The 14,019-nt window shown below is 29.8% G+C and overlaps 2 protein-coding genes across 2 annotated transcripts; one reads left to right on the top strand and one right to left on the bottom strand.

Moving 5' to 3' along the window:
* Positions 1-1,166: 1,166 nt before the first annotated feature.
* On the bottom strand, positions 1,167-4,042 carry LOC111209983 (serine/threonine-protein kinase RIO1-like). The gene is made up of 11 exons (XM_048756428.1): positions 3,554-4,042; positions 3,347-3,439; positions 3,177-3,256; positions 2,960-3,073; positions 2,725-2,798; positions 2,501-2,577; positions 2,319-2,402; positions 2,140-2,232; positions 1,947-2,054; positions 1,806-1,877; positions 1,167-1,720 (listed from the first exon to the last, which is right to left on the bottom strand). The coding sequence occupies exons 1-11, from the start codon at positions 3,986-3,988 to the stop codon at positions 1,325-1,327; spliced, it is 1,626 nt and encodes a 541-aa protein (XP_048612385.1). The 5' UTR covers positions 3,989-4,042; the 3' UTR covers positions 1,167-1,324.
* A 6,654-nt stretch (positions 4,043-10,696) lies between these two features.
* Positions 10,697-13,918, top strand: LOC106359497 (F-box/kelch-repeat protein At3g27150-like). Its single transcript, XM_048756427.1, has one exon. It carries the CDS (start codon positions 11,419-11,421, stop codon positions 12,760-12,762), a length of 1,344 nt encoding a protein of 447 aa, XP_048612384.1. The 5' UTR covers positions 10,697-11,418; the 3' UTR covers positions 12,763-13,918.
* Positions 13,919-14,019: the final 101 nt, after the last annotated feature.

The following is a 14,019-nucleotide window of genomic DNA, read 5'->3' as shown; positions in this document are numbered from 1 at the left end:
GCATTAATCCGCTATAATTCATCAGTTTTAACTTCTTTTATGTTATCCGGTAACGGTTTAGTTCGGTTTTAATTTCATAAAATCTAACACCATTTTTAATCTATTGTTGTACTTATCAATATTACCATTATAAATAGTCTCCAAACAACAGTGCGTAGAGTAACATTTCAACGAAAATGATGATCACATCCAAAATTGTTACAGGTTTTGGAAAAAGGACGTGAAGGAGATATAAAAGTCATTTTGGATAATAGAAAGAAGCTAGAGCTAATCAAGAGAGAGATGACAAGGGCAAGACCTTGCAGTCTAATGGTTTGGGGTATATGCTCACATCCTAAAATCTGTGAGTTCGATCCGTTTCTTTGGGGTTTGTGTGGGTGTACATGCCAAAAACCGTTATCGAAGAAAAATAGAGAGACCATAATCGTAAATATGAAGATTAAGGCTTTAACAGAGAAGTTAGAAAGCATTCGTGGACAAAGAAACAGAGCTTTGCTAAATTTGTATGGATACTTTGGACTAACTAAAATCTGAGGAAGATAAATGAATAAAATTTAGTAGCGAGTGTTGAACAACAACATTTTGAGCTTATTAAAATTTTAAATATTCATTAGATTCAGAAAATAATGTGAAAGTGAAAATTTGATCCAAAAATTATATAAAAGAAAAGAATTGTTTAGTAACTGTTTAGGCAAATTTATGAATGTGACTTTGCCTAAATTTCTTCCACATGATTTCTTCTTCCCGTTTTTTCCTTCAATGATCTGCGGTCCAATCCGACGTATACACTTTATATATATATATATCTATCTATCTTATCAAAGTTGAAGTACTTTTTTGAAATTCCTTTGATTTTTTTCAATTATTTACATTACTAGTATAGGAGCTAGGTGCTTATCATGTGTTGATTCTACATTACTGTCTTTTTAATGTTTTTCAAGTGTTACTATTTTTCAGTTTGGTTAGCTTTTGTGTCTCATTGGTCGAAGTTACTCTTCCAGCTGTTCCAAAGTTTTTCTGTCTAAAAGAAACCTACGGTCCTCTTATTACCGAGTTATTAGGCTTTGTTTTAATGTCCTAAACAATTAGGTGTTTAATTTGAATACCTTCATATCATGTATTTGATTCTACTACAGTTTGGTAATAAGGGTATTGTGAATCACGTGTAAGACAAGAGAAAACGATCCCATGTTTATACTCAATATTCAAGAATTTAACACAAATCCTCTCACAACTCTATTAGATGATAAGAAAAAAACTCATAAATAATTATAAATAACAAAAGGACAAGTAAACAGAGTCCATCTGGAACATAAATAAATAGCTAACGGGTCTTGTGGGGTTTAGAGATTTTCTTCTTTCTCTTCTTGACAGATTTGGGTGTCTTGTTCTTCCTAGCCTCTCTCTTCTCTTCTTTCACTTTCTTCTTGTGCTCTTTCCTTGCTGCTTTCTTGTCTTCAGGACCCAACTCTTCTTCACTCTCACTTTCGTCTTCCTCTTCATCGTTTTCACTTTCTTCTTCTTCTTTTTCACCTCCTTCTTCGTCCTCTTTTTTATCTTCAACATCAACCTTTACTAGCTGCTCATCTACTTTAGGAAGAGCATCCTTAAGCCCCGTTATTGTTTGGTACAACATGTCTCCTGTGTCCTGCCCGCTTGTTATCTTCTCCACATCGGCTTCCGGGTTCTTCACAGCGTCCAGAGACTTCGGTATGTATGACTGATCACCATAACAACCAAAACAATTAAGATTGAAATAATCTTTCAGACATTATTTCTAATGACTAGATATATACTTCACTTACCTTCATGAATACTGAATCCGCGATCTCATCCTCTACGGATAGCTCTCCTCGCTCTATCACTTTGCGTTGGACCTGACAAATATTACACACTTCATTAGTTTAGCTTAAACGTGGAGCTCCCACTGGTTAATCGTTACATACCTCTTCCAAATAGCTATCAACATTCTCGTCTGAAATCGTTGGGTCCACTATGAAGTCAAATAGCTCCCTTATGGTCATTACAGCAACACCATGTTTCTTGAAAAAATCCTGCACGTGAAATGTCGAAATAAAACATGCATGAGATACCATTATCCAGTCAAATCAAGTATTGTTAAAATCGTCAAGCACTTACTGAAACGTGGTCACAATCTTCCCGTAGAAAAGTGAGGGCAAGAGGATGGTCCAGGTCCACAGACTGTGAAACATCAATTATATAAAGGTGCCCCTGAGAAAAGATCAAGATAACATCAATAAGTGAGTTCATGTAAACCCAAAAGAGGTCCTTTACGAACAAATCAACTCAAAACTCACCTCGAAATAAAGAATGTTATACTCACTGAGATCTCCATGAACCAGTTTGCACTTCTGATACAATGTTCTCATTTGGATTATCAACTGTACACAAAAAAAAAAAAAATCAAAACGAAAAGATGTCAGCAAAACCCCGTTATGATAGCAATGAGACCCATAAAGATATTAAGACACTCGCATACCTCTAGATAAGACTCGCGTAACTTGTCTAGTGATAGTGCAGCATCCTTGAGACGAGGTGCAGCCCAGCCATCTCTTCCTGAAAATTTATATAATAAAATAAAAAAAATCTTAGTTCATCATTTCTCTGTTTGAAACAAGTGAAATCATACATGAAATCAGAGTGAAAAAGAAGACAATTCTTGACTTAAGAGATAAAAACAACAGGTAATGCATCAGAGCGTACCAATAAACTCCATGACTAGAACATGAAGTCGTAGAAGTATGGGAACTGGACATCTAATTCCTGCTGCCTGAAGCCTGCCAATGAAATATGTATACCATCTAAGGATTATGTTTGGAAAACAAGATATGTTTTAATCTACAGTTATCATGTTTCATATGTACTAAGTGTACTACCAAAATTCCTTATTCTAATTTCACTACACATCGATGACGAACTGTATGTAGGTTTTTTTTACCTCTTAAGATTTCTGTGTTCTTTCTCAGCCCAAGTCTTGACCATCTTCCGGGGATTATGCTTACAGTAGCCATGTCTGAAACGGTAATCTCCTTGTACATATCGATCTCGATCCCTAGAATCATCAAAAGTTGAAAACAGCGTTTCAAAGGGTCAATAACAATATGGTAGCGATTACTTTTGATAAGAAATGATTAAAGAACATGTATTAAACTCACTTGAAGACCAGAACTGATGTCTTGTACACTTTAATTGCAAGTTCCGCACCATCAGATTTTGTAGCATGATAAACATTAGCCTATAAAAGAGAGCGCTGTTAACAAACGAATCTATCTATACACGTTGGTGGTGCTACTTCAATAATAATTATCGAAAATGAGTGACATACTTCTTTGCCTGTGGAAATACATCCATTAACATCATTAAACACACCACGATTAAGCATCCTAAACAACACCATACGTGTCCTCGGATCAAGCGCCTGGTCAAAACAAAACAAACAACATCAGCACATTCAGACAAGATTTTTTTTTTTTACAACATCAGCACATTCCGACAAGATTGTGTTTTTTCTAAAACTAAGAAAAATTTTCACCTGTTCAACCGTCGCCCTGTCTGCTTTATCAGTGTTCCTGCTCCTCCCGATCTCCGTGTCTCTGAGACTCCCACGTATCGCAGTCGTCACGGAGTTCGACATCCCGACTTCAACTCTACCTTCCCACGCCTCCAACGGGGACGCGCGGACATGGCTGGAAAGCTTCTGAGCCTTGTTAGAAAGAGGCTGAAGAGCGCCCGAGTTAGGCCTAGCTCCATTTCCGCCGTGGGCGTTGGGACGACGAGCGTGCAGAGAGAAGCCGCCACCGATGAGCTCGTCGTCGTCTTTGCCGTCGAGCCAGTCTAGAGCTTCACCTATGTCGGAGTCTGACGAGATAGAAAGATCGGAGTCGTCGTCATCGTCTTCAATCTGCTCGTCGTAATCCACAATCGCCGGAGAGATAGTCGGAGGCGGCTCTGCTATAACTTCTTCCATCTTTTTGTTTTGGTTTAAAGAGAAGCGGCGAGAAAGATTCAGAAGAAGATATCGAAACCCTTTTTTCTTTATTTATCAGCTAGCCTAAACCGGTTTTCAATTAAATTGGTCTACGTCTTTGGTTCGTTCTCGGTTTGAAATTTTGGTCGATTAGGCTTTATCCCGTAACAAATTCTATTTTGTTAGATTTGGTTTTGCATTCTATTGGGGGAAAATCTAGAATATGAGTTGTACACACATATTTGTGTTTTCCCCCCCCCAATAAAAAGTGTTCCAAACAAAAATAGCGATTACTCATTTCTACAAAATTAATTTTGGTATGTTCAGATGTTTTCATTTTGTTAAAGGGTTTGGTATGTTCAGATGTTTTTTTCGTTAAAAAGATAATTTTTATTTATTCAGTTTTGATTGCACAAATCTACCTTTGGTTCGAATTCGATGTTTAGTTGATGATTGTTGGTTTTGTTATTTTAAAACTGATTTGGGTTGTGTGGATTTGGCTCCAGCCCTTTCGTTAAAGCAGTTGGGCCTCCATGATACACTAGATAATAATGGGTCTAGACGACGAGTTCTAATTACTCGATGATGTATATATGGTATGCCCTAGGTCAAGTGCTCAACACAGTTTGTGATCAGCAACAGAGATCAGGTTTTGAATTTGTATAGGAGAAAGGAGACGCGTTAATATATGACAAAACATATAGAACATATTTGAGCATGATCTTGTTCTAGTTCAGAGGTCTTTTACTAATATATTCTCTTGATAATCTAAACCATCGTAGTTCTATAAGTTATTTGTTCTTGTAAATTTTATTGATCTAGTGGAATTTAAGAGTAATTGTCTCCCACGAGACATACTAGTTAGAGGCCCTGAAATTGTTAAAGTTGCTTGCGTTCAGTTACTTACAATACAAGTAATAGTTGATGGATAAAGGCTTCGTTCAATAACACGAGGCTAAAATGTTACAAAGTGGTATCATAGCTTCTAGGTTGAAGACATGTGATTAATCTAAACTAAGAGGAAGGTCATAATCATAATATCAAACTTCTCGCTTTGGTTTTGTGTTTTTTCCATCTTCAGCCATAAATGTCAACAAGTCATGTTCAGTTAAAATCTCTATCTGGTTTCAGTTTGTTTTCCAAAATTTTAGATTTACAAAAAGTACGTACCTAATTTATTTGCTTAGTGCGGATAACTAGAGTTTTTGAGGTCATTTGGCTTTTGACCATCAACCATGGTTGTATCTTTTATAAAATTTTCCCAATTTTATTTTATATGGTTACATAATAGATTTTCTAAAATATTTTACTAAAACAAAGAAATAAACTAATTTGGTTTTGGTAATTTTAATATATCATTTTATCATATTTTGTGTGAACCCAAATTGCATTATTTACACAGAGGTGTGGCAATTTAAAGGAGTTATAAATAATTAGAAATAAAAAAGCAACAGTTATAAATATGTGCTTATTTATCTATAAATAATAATAAGAATAAGGTTGTTATTTTTTAATATTACATATCAGTTCGATATTAGCGGCTTGATCTTCGTAACTAGTTACTAGATAATCCCAATTTCAAAATTCTTTATCGTTTATCCATGACCAACTATTTGAATTCACAATATTTTGTTTCCTTGAAGCCGATTTAAAGAACTCTCTGAAGATATTGGAACATCAAATTTTTCTTCAGAGAAGTGAACATTGTTATCTACTTAAAAGGTATCGGAGAAACAGTAAATATCTGTTGCATTATGACATAAGTTCATTTCTGTATATTCTGGGAGTAACCAAATACCGTTTGATTCAAATCAGGTTAATCATACGGTATTAAATTAATACCCGACTTTCGATTTATAATTTTTTATGTGTTACATACAAAAATAGACTTTGATCGAAGAAAATATACAAATGAACTTTCATAATAGATGGAAAGTAATCTTTTAATTTAAAATGGAACCATTTTATTTTGAAAATACCAACTTTGTTATTTAGTGTTCTTTAATAATGCATACATATTTTTTTTTAAAAAAATTGCAATGAATTAAAATAAGTATTTAATTGAAAGCCAAAAATTATTCAAAATATTTCTTTGTAAACCTAATAAATATTCTCAAACAATTAACAAAAACTTAGCCGAAACTGCAGATATTCACTAATTATTAGTATTATCATGTATGGTAAATATTTAAATAGACTCATAAAATTTTAGTCAAACTTTTCAGATAATTTATTACTTTTATTTATGGTAGAAGGTCGTCTAAGGATATTGCATTACTATGGTAAGAAAATTAAACAAAGGATAATAATTATGGTAGAGAATTCAAAGCTATTAAAATAAATTTAACAACAACATTAACCATGTAATAAAAAAAATTAGATTTTTTTGTATATGTTATATTTTGAATTTTTAAAAACGACTATAAATTACTAAAACTGTTAAAAGTCTCACATTCAAATTTTGTGATCTATGTTTTAATTTTTTTTATGACAAAATACAAATGATTACAAAATTATATAAGTAAAAAGTCTAATTTAATTAATTATATACCATATAAAATACATAAATATTTTAGTTTCAAAATTTACTTTGAACAAATTTTTTTATAAAAGTTTTGAACAAAAATTGACAACTCATTTTTTAAAAATTTACTTTGAACAATTTTAATTTAAAAATTTACTTTGAACAATATTTTTTGATAAAAACTTAGAACAAAAATTGACAACTTATTTTTTTTTAAATTATAAATTACTAAAACTATTAATCAATGAAATTTTGTTATGAATAATTTATTTTTTTTGTATAAAAGATACAAATGATCAAAAAGCCATATGAGTAGAAAGTATCATTTAATAGACATTAATATTAAAAATATACTATGAATGTGAATATCATTTAAATTTAGTTATATATCCTATCAAATAAAAAAACATTGTTTGGATTAATAAAATTGAATTATATTTTCGCACCAATTTAATAATATATGTAATAATTACTTACTTTTAATTATTTAATATATATTTATTATTTTATAATATGTTAAAACATATAATACATAAAATAATTTATATATGTAATGTTCTTTCCGCGTAAGGCGCAGTTCTTAATCTAGTATATATATATATCTGAGTACCAGAGCCAAAATTTCTTATGTATCCTTTCGGTTGACTAAATATAATTGGGATTCAACTGCGCATTCAATAAAACATTTCTATCAGTTTTTAAGGTACACCAGACAAATTTTATGATAAATCTAACCACTAGTGATATTATAACATATCAGATTTTTATCTTGCATCACCATCATAAAATATAGTTATCTTTGGCATAATATGATTAGTTTTGAAATTATATTGATTAACTTACGAGAAATAATACATATTCCCAATTTAATATTTTGAAATTTCTTTAAATAGTAAAATTATAATCGTAAAAAACCTGTAATTATATGTTTTAGAACATTGATTGTCCATTTCCATCGTGTTACATAAATTAAAATTACATTTTTTTTTTCTTTTGTTTATAGTGGTTCTCTTTATTGTTTAAAATAATGAAATATTTTTTCTTAATCTCTTGAAATATCAATTTCTCAAAACATTAAATTATAAAAAAGCATTAATTAATTATTTGCTTGAACTTTTTGAGTTTATATTAATTAATGCAATTTTTGAATCTCTTTGATTTCCCAGTTTATATAACAAAATCTCATTATTGTTTCTTTAAATAAATTTTGGGAGTTCAAATACTTAAAACTAGATGATAACCTGCGCCCTGTGAGGGGAGAATTCTTTTAAAAATATATATTTTAAAAAAAAATATATTGTACATAAATATTATAACAATATACATTTTGTTATCAATAAATTTTTTTACATTTGATTAGACGTGGATATTCGAGTACCATTTGGTTCGATTCGGGTCTTTGAAGATTTAGTTCGATTCGGATCCTTGAGGGTTTGGTTCGATTCGGATCCTTGAGGGTTTGGTTCGGTTCAGATCTTTGTGAGTTCGGTTCGGATTTGAGTTCGGATAACCTATTTTTTTGTTTTCAAAAATTAAAGTTCATATATACTTTAAATTTTTCAAAATCTAAAAATAAAAATAATATATAACATATAATTTTGAATAATGTATGCCAAAATATTTAAACTTACCATAAGAATTGGTTTAACTTAAATATTTGGATAGGAAATCAATAGATATTCTAAGTATTTTAGGTATTATAAGTATCGTTTAGCTATTTTAAACAAGTACTTATAACTATTTTGTATATATTTACAAGTAACTTAAAAACGTCTTATATATTTTGTATATTCTTTTAGATATTAAATTTAAAAATATTAAATATATTTAAGTATATAAATCTTGTTCAGATATATTCGGATACCTAAAATATTTTGGTTTTCAGTTCCGGTTCTCTAGATACCAAAATTTTGAACCCATTCGGATATCTAACCAATTTTGGTTAAAGTTCAGTACTATTATTTGGATCGGCCTTGGTTCAGTTTTTTGGATGAGATTTTTTGCCCAACCTTATATTTTTATTGTGAAATTTTTTTAAACGAAAATGATGATGGTTCATATTGATTTTGGATATGCAACAATTTTTAAGCCAAAGCACATTTTACTATAAATGTGACCTATTATATAGGGTTGCGCGGAATGAATATTATATATTTATACAATTTTCACATACTGTTACTTATTTTGCATTTATTTATATATTATGAAATAATAAAATAATAAATATATATTAAATAATTAAAAAAACTGTAACTATTACGTATATAATTAAATTGGAGTAATTACATAAATCAAAACAATATTATTTATAATAATTTCATGTAAAAAATCATTTTTATTTATTTTATATTGTATATAACATTAACATGGAGGTGTAGTATATTTTTAATATTGATTTATTACATTTAATTCCTACTCACATGGTTTTATGATCATTTGTATCTTTGATATAACAAAATTACTAAATAATTGATCACAAAAAATTCAATGTAACAATTTAATAATTTTAGTATTTTATAATAATTTATAAAATTCAATAAAAAATTTGAAATTAAAAATATCAAGTTCTCAATACTAGTTCAATGCAAAATTTGAAATTAATTTTTTTAACTATGTTATATGGTATACAGTTTAATTTAAATGATATTAAAAAAATATGTATATTTTTAATCAAAATATCTATTAAATGATACTTCATACTCATATGGTTTTATGATCATTTGTAGTTGTTTTATAACAAAAATTTAAAATATTAAACTCAAGTTTTTAATGTGAGATTTTAACAGTTTTAGTAATTTATAGTCATTTTTAAAATTTAAAATACAACGTAAATGAAAATTTGAAGATTTGAAGTTTTTATTATATTGTTAATGTGATTTTTTAATTTATTTTAATAATATAAAACTAAGCAAATATGATAGAAATTGTCATCAAATATTTATATAAGGACTGCGACGCCTCCGAGAGAGTAGCATTTTTATTCAAGAAAGTAGCATTTTTTCAATTCATCACGTAAATATTCCTTCAGCCATATTAAGAAAGACCCTCTTAGCAATGAATTCTATTTCTTGTATTTCCAAATATTAGTATTGACATAATTTATTACCTTAATTACATAAACACGAACTACTATGTGAACTCCATTTGTTATAATTGATGGTTTTTTCTTCTCCTAGTACAATATAATTTTTACTATCTATGGAGTATGACGTTGATTCATCAAATTAATGGTTTGTTCAGCCCTGTCATACAGTTATATAACATATCGTGCATATTTTAAATAGGTGTCGATCTTTAAATTAATGTGTAATGGTCCTCGAATAACGTAAGGTTGTATAAGTAATTGTTCTTCTATTGTTTAATTGTACTTCAGTAAACAGAGATTGTGTTTTTTTTTTCCTGTGAAAACCAACTTTCAAATCGAATTCTGACTTTACATAATGTGTAAACCGACTATGCACAAATAGTCACGATGCATATATTAACATCAATACTTTTGAAACATAGATATAAGAAAATTGTCGAACAAATATTTATGGCAACGCTCCATATAATTTCTCTAGGAAATTTAGTGCATTTAACAGGGGCTGTGAATTGAATTGTGGTGATGACACCTCACCATAGATAACAACATTACAACTTAAACTATGTTTTTCAGGTATAGGGGATTGTAATTATATGTAGTAAAACAAATTCAGTTAGATTCTTGGAATTGAATGCTGTTATTCATAGTATTATTTTGGAATTTACAAGGAATTGATGTCAAAAGAGATGGCTAAAATAAATCGAGATGTGCTAATATACAAAATGGACTTTCATTATAGATGGAAAGTAATCTTTTAATTTAAAATGGAACCATTTTATTTCGCAAGTATCAACTTTGTTATTTATTGTTCTTCAATAATGCATACATTTAAAAAAAAATTGCAATAAAATAAAATAATTAATTTAATTGAATGCCAAAAAGTATTCAAAACATTTCTTTGAAAACCTAATAAATATCCTCAGACAATTAACAATAACTTACTCAAAACTGCAAACAATCACTAATTAGTAGTCTTATCGTGTATGGTAAAGATTTAAATAAACTCATAAAAGTTTAGTCAAAATTTCCAGATAATTTATTACTTGTATTTATGATAGAAGGTTGAATAAGGATATTGTATTAATATGGTAAGAAAATTAAACAAAACATTATAACTATGGTAGAGCTAAAATTCAAAACACATATGCTATATATATCTGAGTAACTTAGTCAAGATTTCTTATGCATCTTTTCAACTAACTAAATATAACTGGGATTGAAGAGAGCATTCAATAAAGAATTTCTATCAGTTTTTAAGGTACACATGCAAATTTTATGATAAATCTAACCACCAGTAATATTATTACATATCAGATTTTTATATTGCATCACTATCACATAATATATTAATCTTTGTCATAATATGCTTAGTTTTGAAATTATATTGATTTACTTATAAGAAATAATACATATTCCCAATTTGATATTTTGAAAGTTCTTTAAATAGAAAAATTATAATCGTAAAAGGCATGTAATTATATGTTTTAGAACAGTGCTTGTCCATTTCCGTCGTGTTGCATAAATTTAAATTACATTTTTCTAGTGGCTCACATTATTGTATAGACTAAGGAAATATTTTTCTTAATCTCTTGAAATATTAAATTTTCAAAACATTAAATTATATAGATGCATTAATTAATTATTTTCTTGCAATTTTTGAGTTTATATTAGTTAATGCAATTTTTGAATCTCTTTGATTTCCCAGTTCATATAACAGAATCTCATTATTGTTTCTTTAAATAAAATTTGGGAGTTCAAATACTTAAAATTGTTTGTAATTATATGTAGTAAAAAAAAATTCTGTTAGATTCTTGGAATTGAATGCTGTTATTCATAGTATTATTTTGGAATTTACAGGAATTAATGTCAAAAGAGATGGCTAAAATAAATCGAGATGTGCTAATGCTAAGAGAAGATCAGGCTCCTAAAGTTGGAGCAAGCTTGAGCCAATCTGAACCAAGGAAGATTTCAATGGTTGGCATTAAACCTCACATACCTGACTTGAATGTGAAACCTTGTTCTGATTCCGACGAGGAAGAAAAAGGAGAAATTGCAAAAGAATTTCAGAATCTTGCAGGTTTAAAAACTCATGATGCCTGTTATGTTGATCATAAGCTTTTGTACGAGCTTGAGGTCGAGATCATTGCTCGTCTACCATGCTTTGAATACTGGAAACTGCAGTTTCTTAACAAGAAATTCTTGCAGTTATTAAAGAGCTGTGAAATTTTCAGGGTGAGAGAAGAAAGGGGACTTGTGAAACCCTATGTGATTTTGCATTCAGGGGCTGTATCTAATTGGGAAATGTTTGATAAGGATTTTAAAACCTTTCGGAGACTTCCTAAAGTTCCTTCTTCTGACTATTGCTTTTTCCACAGCGATAAGGAAACAGTTAGTGTGGGTACTCAACTAATTGTCATAGGGAGAGAAATAGATGGAATTGTGGTGTTTCGCTATGAGCTAGAGAATCATAAGTGGTTCAAAGGTCCTTCAATGATCACACCGAGGGCCATGTACGGTTCTGCGAGCCATGGTAAAACCGCATTTTTTGCAGGAGGCATTAAAATGGATGAAAATGGGAACCCTATTGTTGTGCAAACTGTAGAAAAGTATAATGCTGATACAAAAAGGTGGACTATGATTAATGGAATGCATAAAGCAAGGAAGTTCAGCTCAGGATGTTTCTTGCGTGGAAAATTTTACGTCCTCGGTGGCCGAGATGATAATGATAAACACCTCACTTGTGGAGAAAGTTATGATGAGACGACAAATTCTTGGGAGTTGATACCTGACATGCTAAAAGACATGACAGTCATTGCGCATTCCCAATCTCCGCCCCTTATTGCTGTGGTTGATGACAATCTATACATGTTAGAAACATCTTTGAACGAGCTTCGGGTATATGATATAAACACAAATATTTGGAAGAAACTTGGTGTTGTCCCTGTGAGCGCAAACGCTGCCTTCGGTTGGGGGATTGCGTTTAAATCGATGGGAGACAGACTTCTGGTGATTGGAACTTCTCACTCTTGGCATAGGAAGACAGTAGTTCACTCATGCCGTCCTTCTCCAGACGTGGAAGAGCAGCACTGGGAAGAAATAAAACATTGGTGTGTTGGTGCTGAGCTCCCACAGTTTATTCATAACTGTTGTGTGATGTTTGCTTAAAGTTTTTTCCAAGGAAAACTTGGAAACTTATTTGTTTTTGCATTTGTGCTTAAAGTTGTTGCATTTGGTTTTAAGTTGTTTGGTTTGTGTTTTTCTTATTTTTTTGTTTTTCATTTGGGATAAAAATGTTGTTGTTTTTCGTTTGTTTTAAGTGCTTATGTTTTTGAAAAAAAATACTAATGTTGTCTATGTAATGGTTATTTATTTATTTTGGTTTTGTTTTTTCCCTCTTCAGCCATAAATATCACCTAGTCATGTTCAGTTAAAATCACTATCTGGTTTCAGTTTATTTTCCAAAATTTTAGGTTTGTAAAAGTTATAACACATTAAAATCGTATCTTAATTTATTTTTTTAGGTCGGATAACTAGAGTTTTTAAGGTCATTTGGCTTTTAACCATAAACCATGGTTGTATCTAATTTTATTTAAAAAATCCCTCTTTTATTTTATATGGCTACATAATGGATTTTCTATAAGATTTTACTAAAACAGAGAATAAACTAATTTAGTTTTGGTAATTTTAATATATCATTTTGTCGTATTTTCTGTGAACCCAATATTTATTATTTACACAGAGGTGCGGAAAAATAACGGAGTTGTAAATAGTTAGAAATAAAAGAGCAACATTTATAAATATGTGCTTATTTATCTACAAATAATAATAAGAATAAGGTTGTTATTTCTTAATATTATTACATGTCAGTTCGATACTAGCGGCTTGATCTCTGTAACTATTTATTAGATCATCCCAATTTCAAAACTCTTTATCGTTTATCCAAGATCAATGATTTGAGTTCGCAATAATTTATTTCCTTGAAGCCGATTTAAAGAACTCTCTGAAGCTATAGAGCATCAAATTTTTCTTCTGAGAAGTGAACATTGTAAGCTACTTAAAAGGTATCGGAGAAACAATAAATATCCGTTGCATTGTAACATAAATTCATTTCTTTATATTCTCAGAGAAACCAAATACAGTTTGGTTTGAATCAGGTTAATCACAGTTGTATTAAATTAATACTCGACTTTTGATTTATAAATTTAATGTGTTATATACGCAAATAGACTTTGATCGAAGAAAATATACAAAATGGACTTTCATTATAGATGGAAAGTAATCTTTTAATTTAAAATGGAACCATTTTATTTCGCAAGTATCAACTTTGTTATTTATTGTTCTTCAATAATGCATACATTTTTAAAAAAATTGCAATGAAATAAAATAATTAATTTAATTGAATGCCGAAAAGTATTCAAAACA

The sequence above is a fragment of the Brassica napus genome, chromosome C4 (genome assembly GCF_020379485.1).
Source record: "Brassica napus cultivar Da-Ae chromosome C4, Da-Ae, whole genome shotgun sequence".
In the NCBI taxonomy this organism is placed as follows: Eukaryota; Viridiplantae; Streptophyta; class Magnoliopsida; order Brassicales; family Brassicaceae; genus Brassica; species Brassica napus.
Note: the sequence above shows the minus strand (reverse complement) of the source record. Positions and strands in the feature narration are given on the sequence as shown.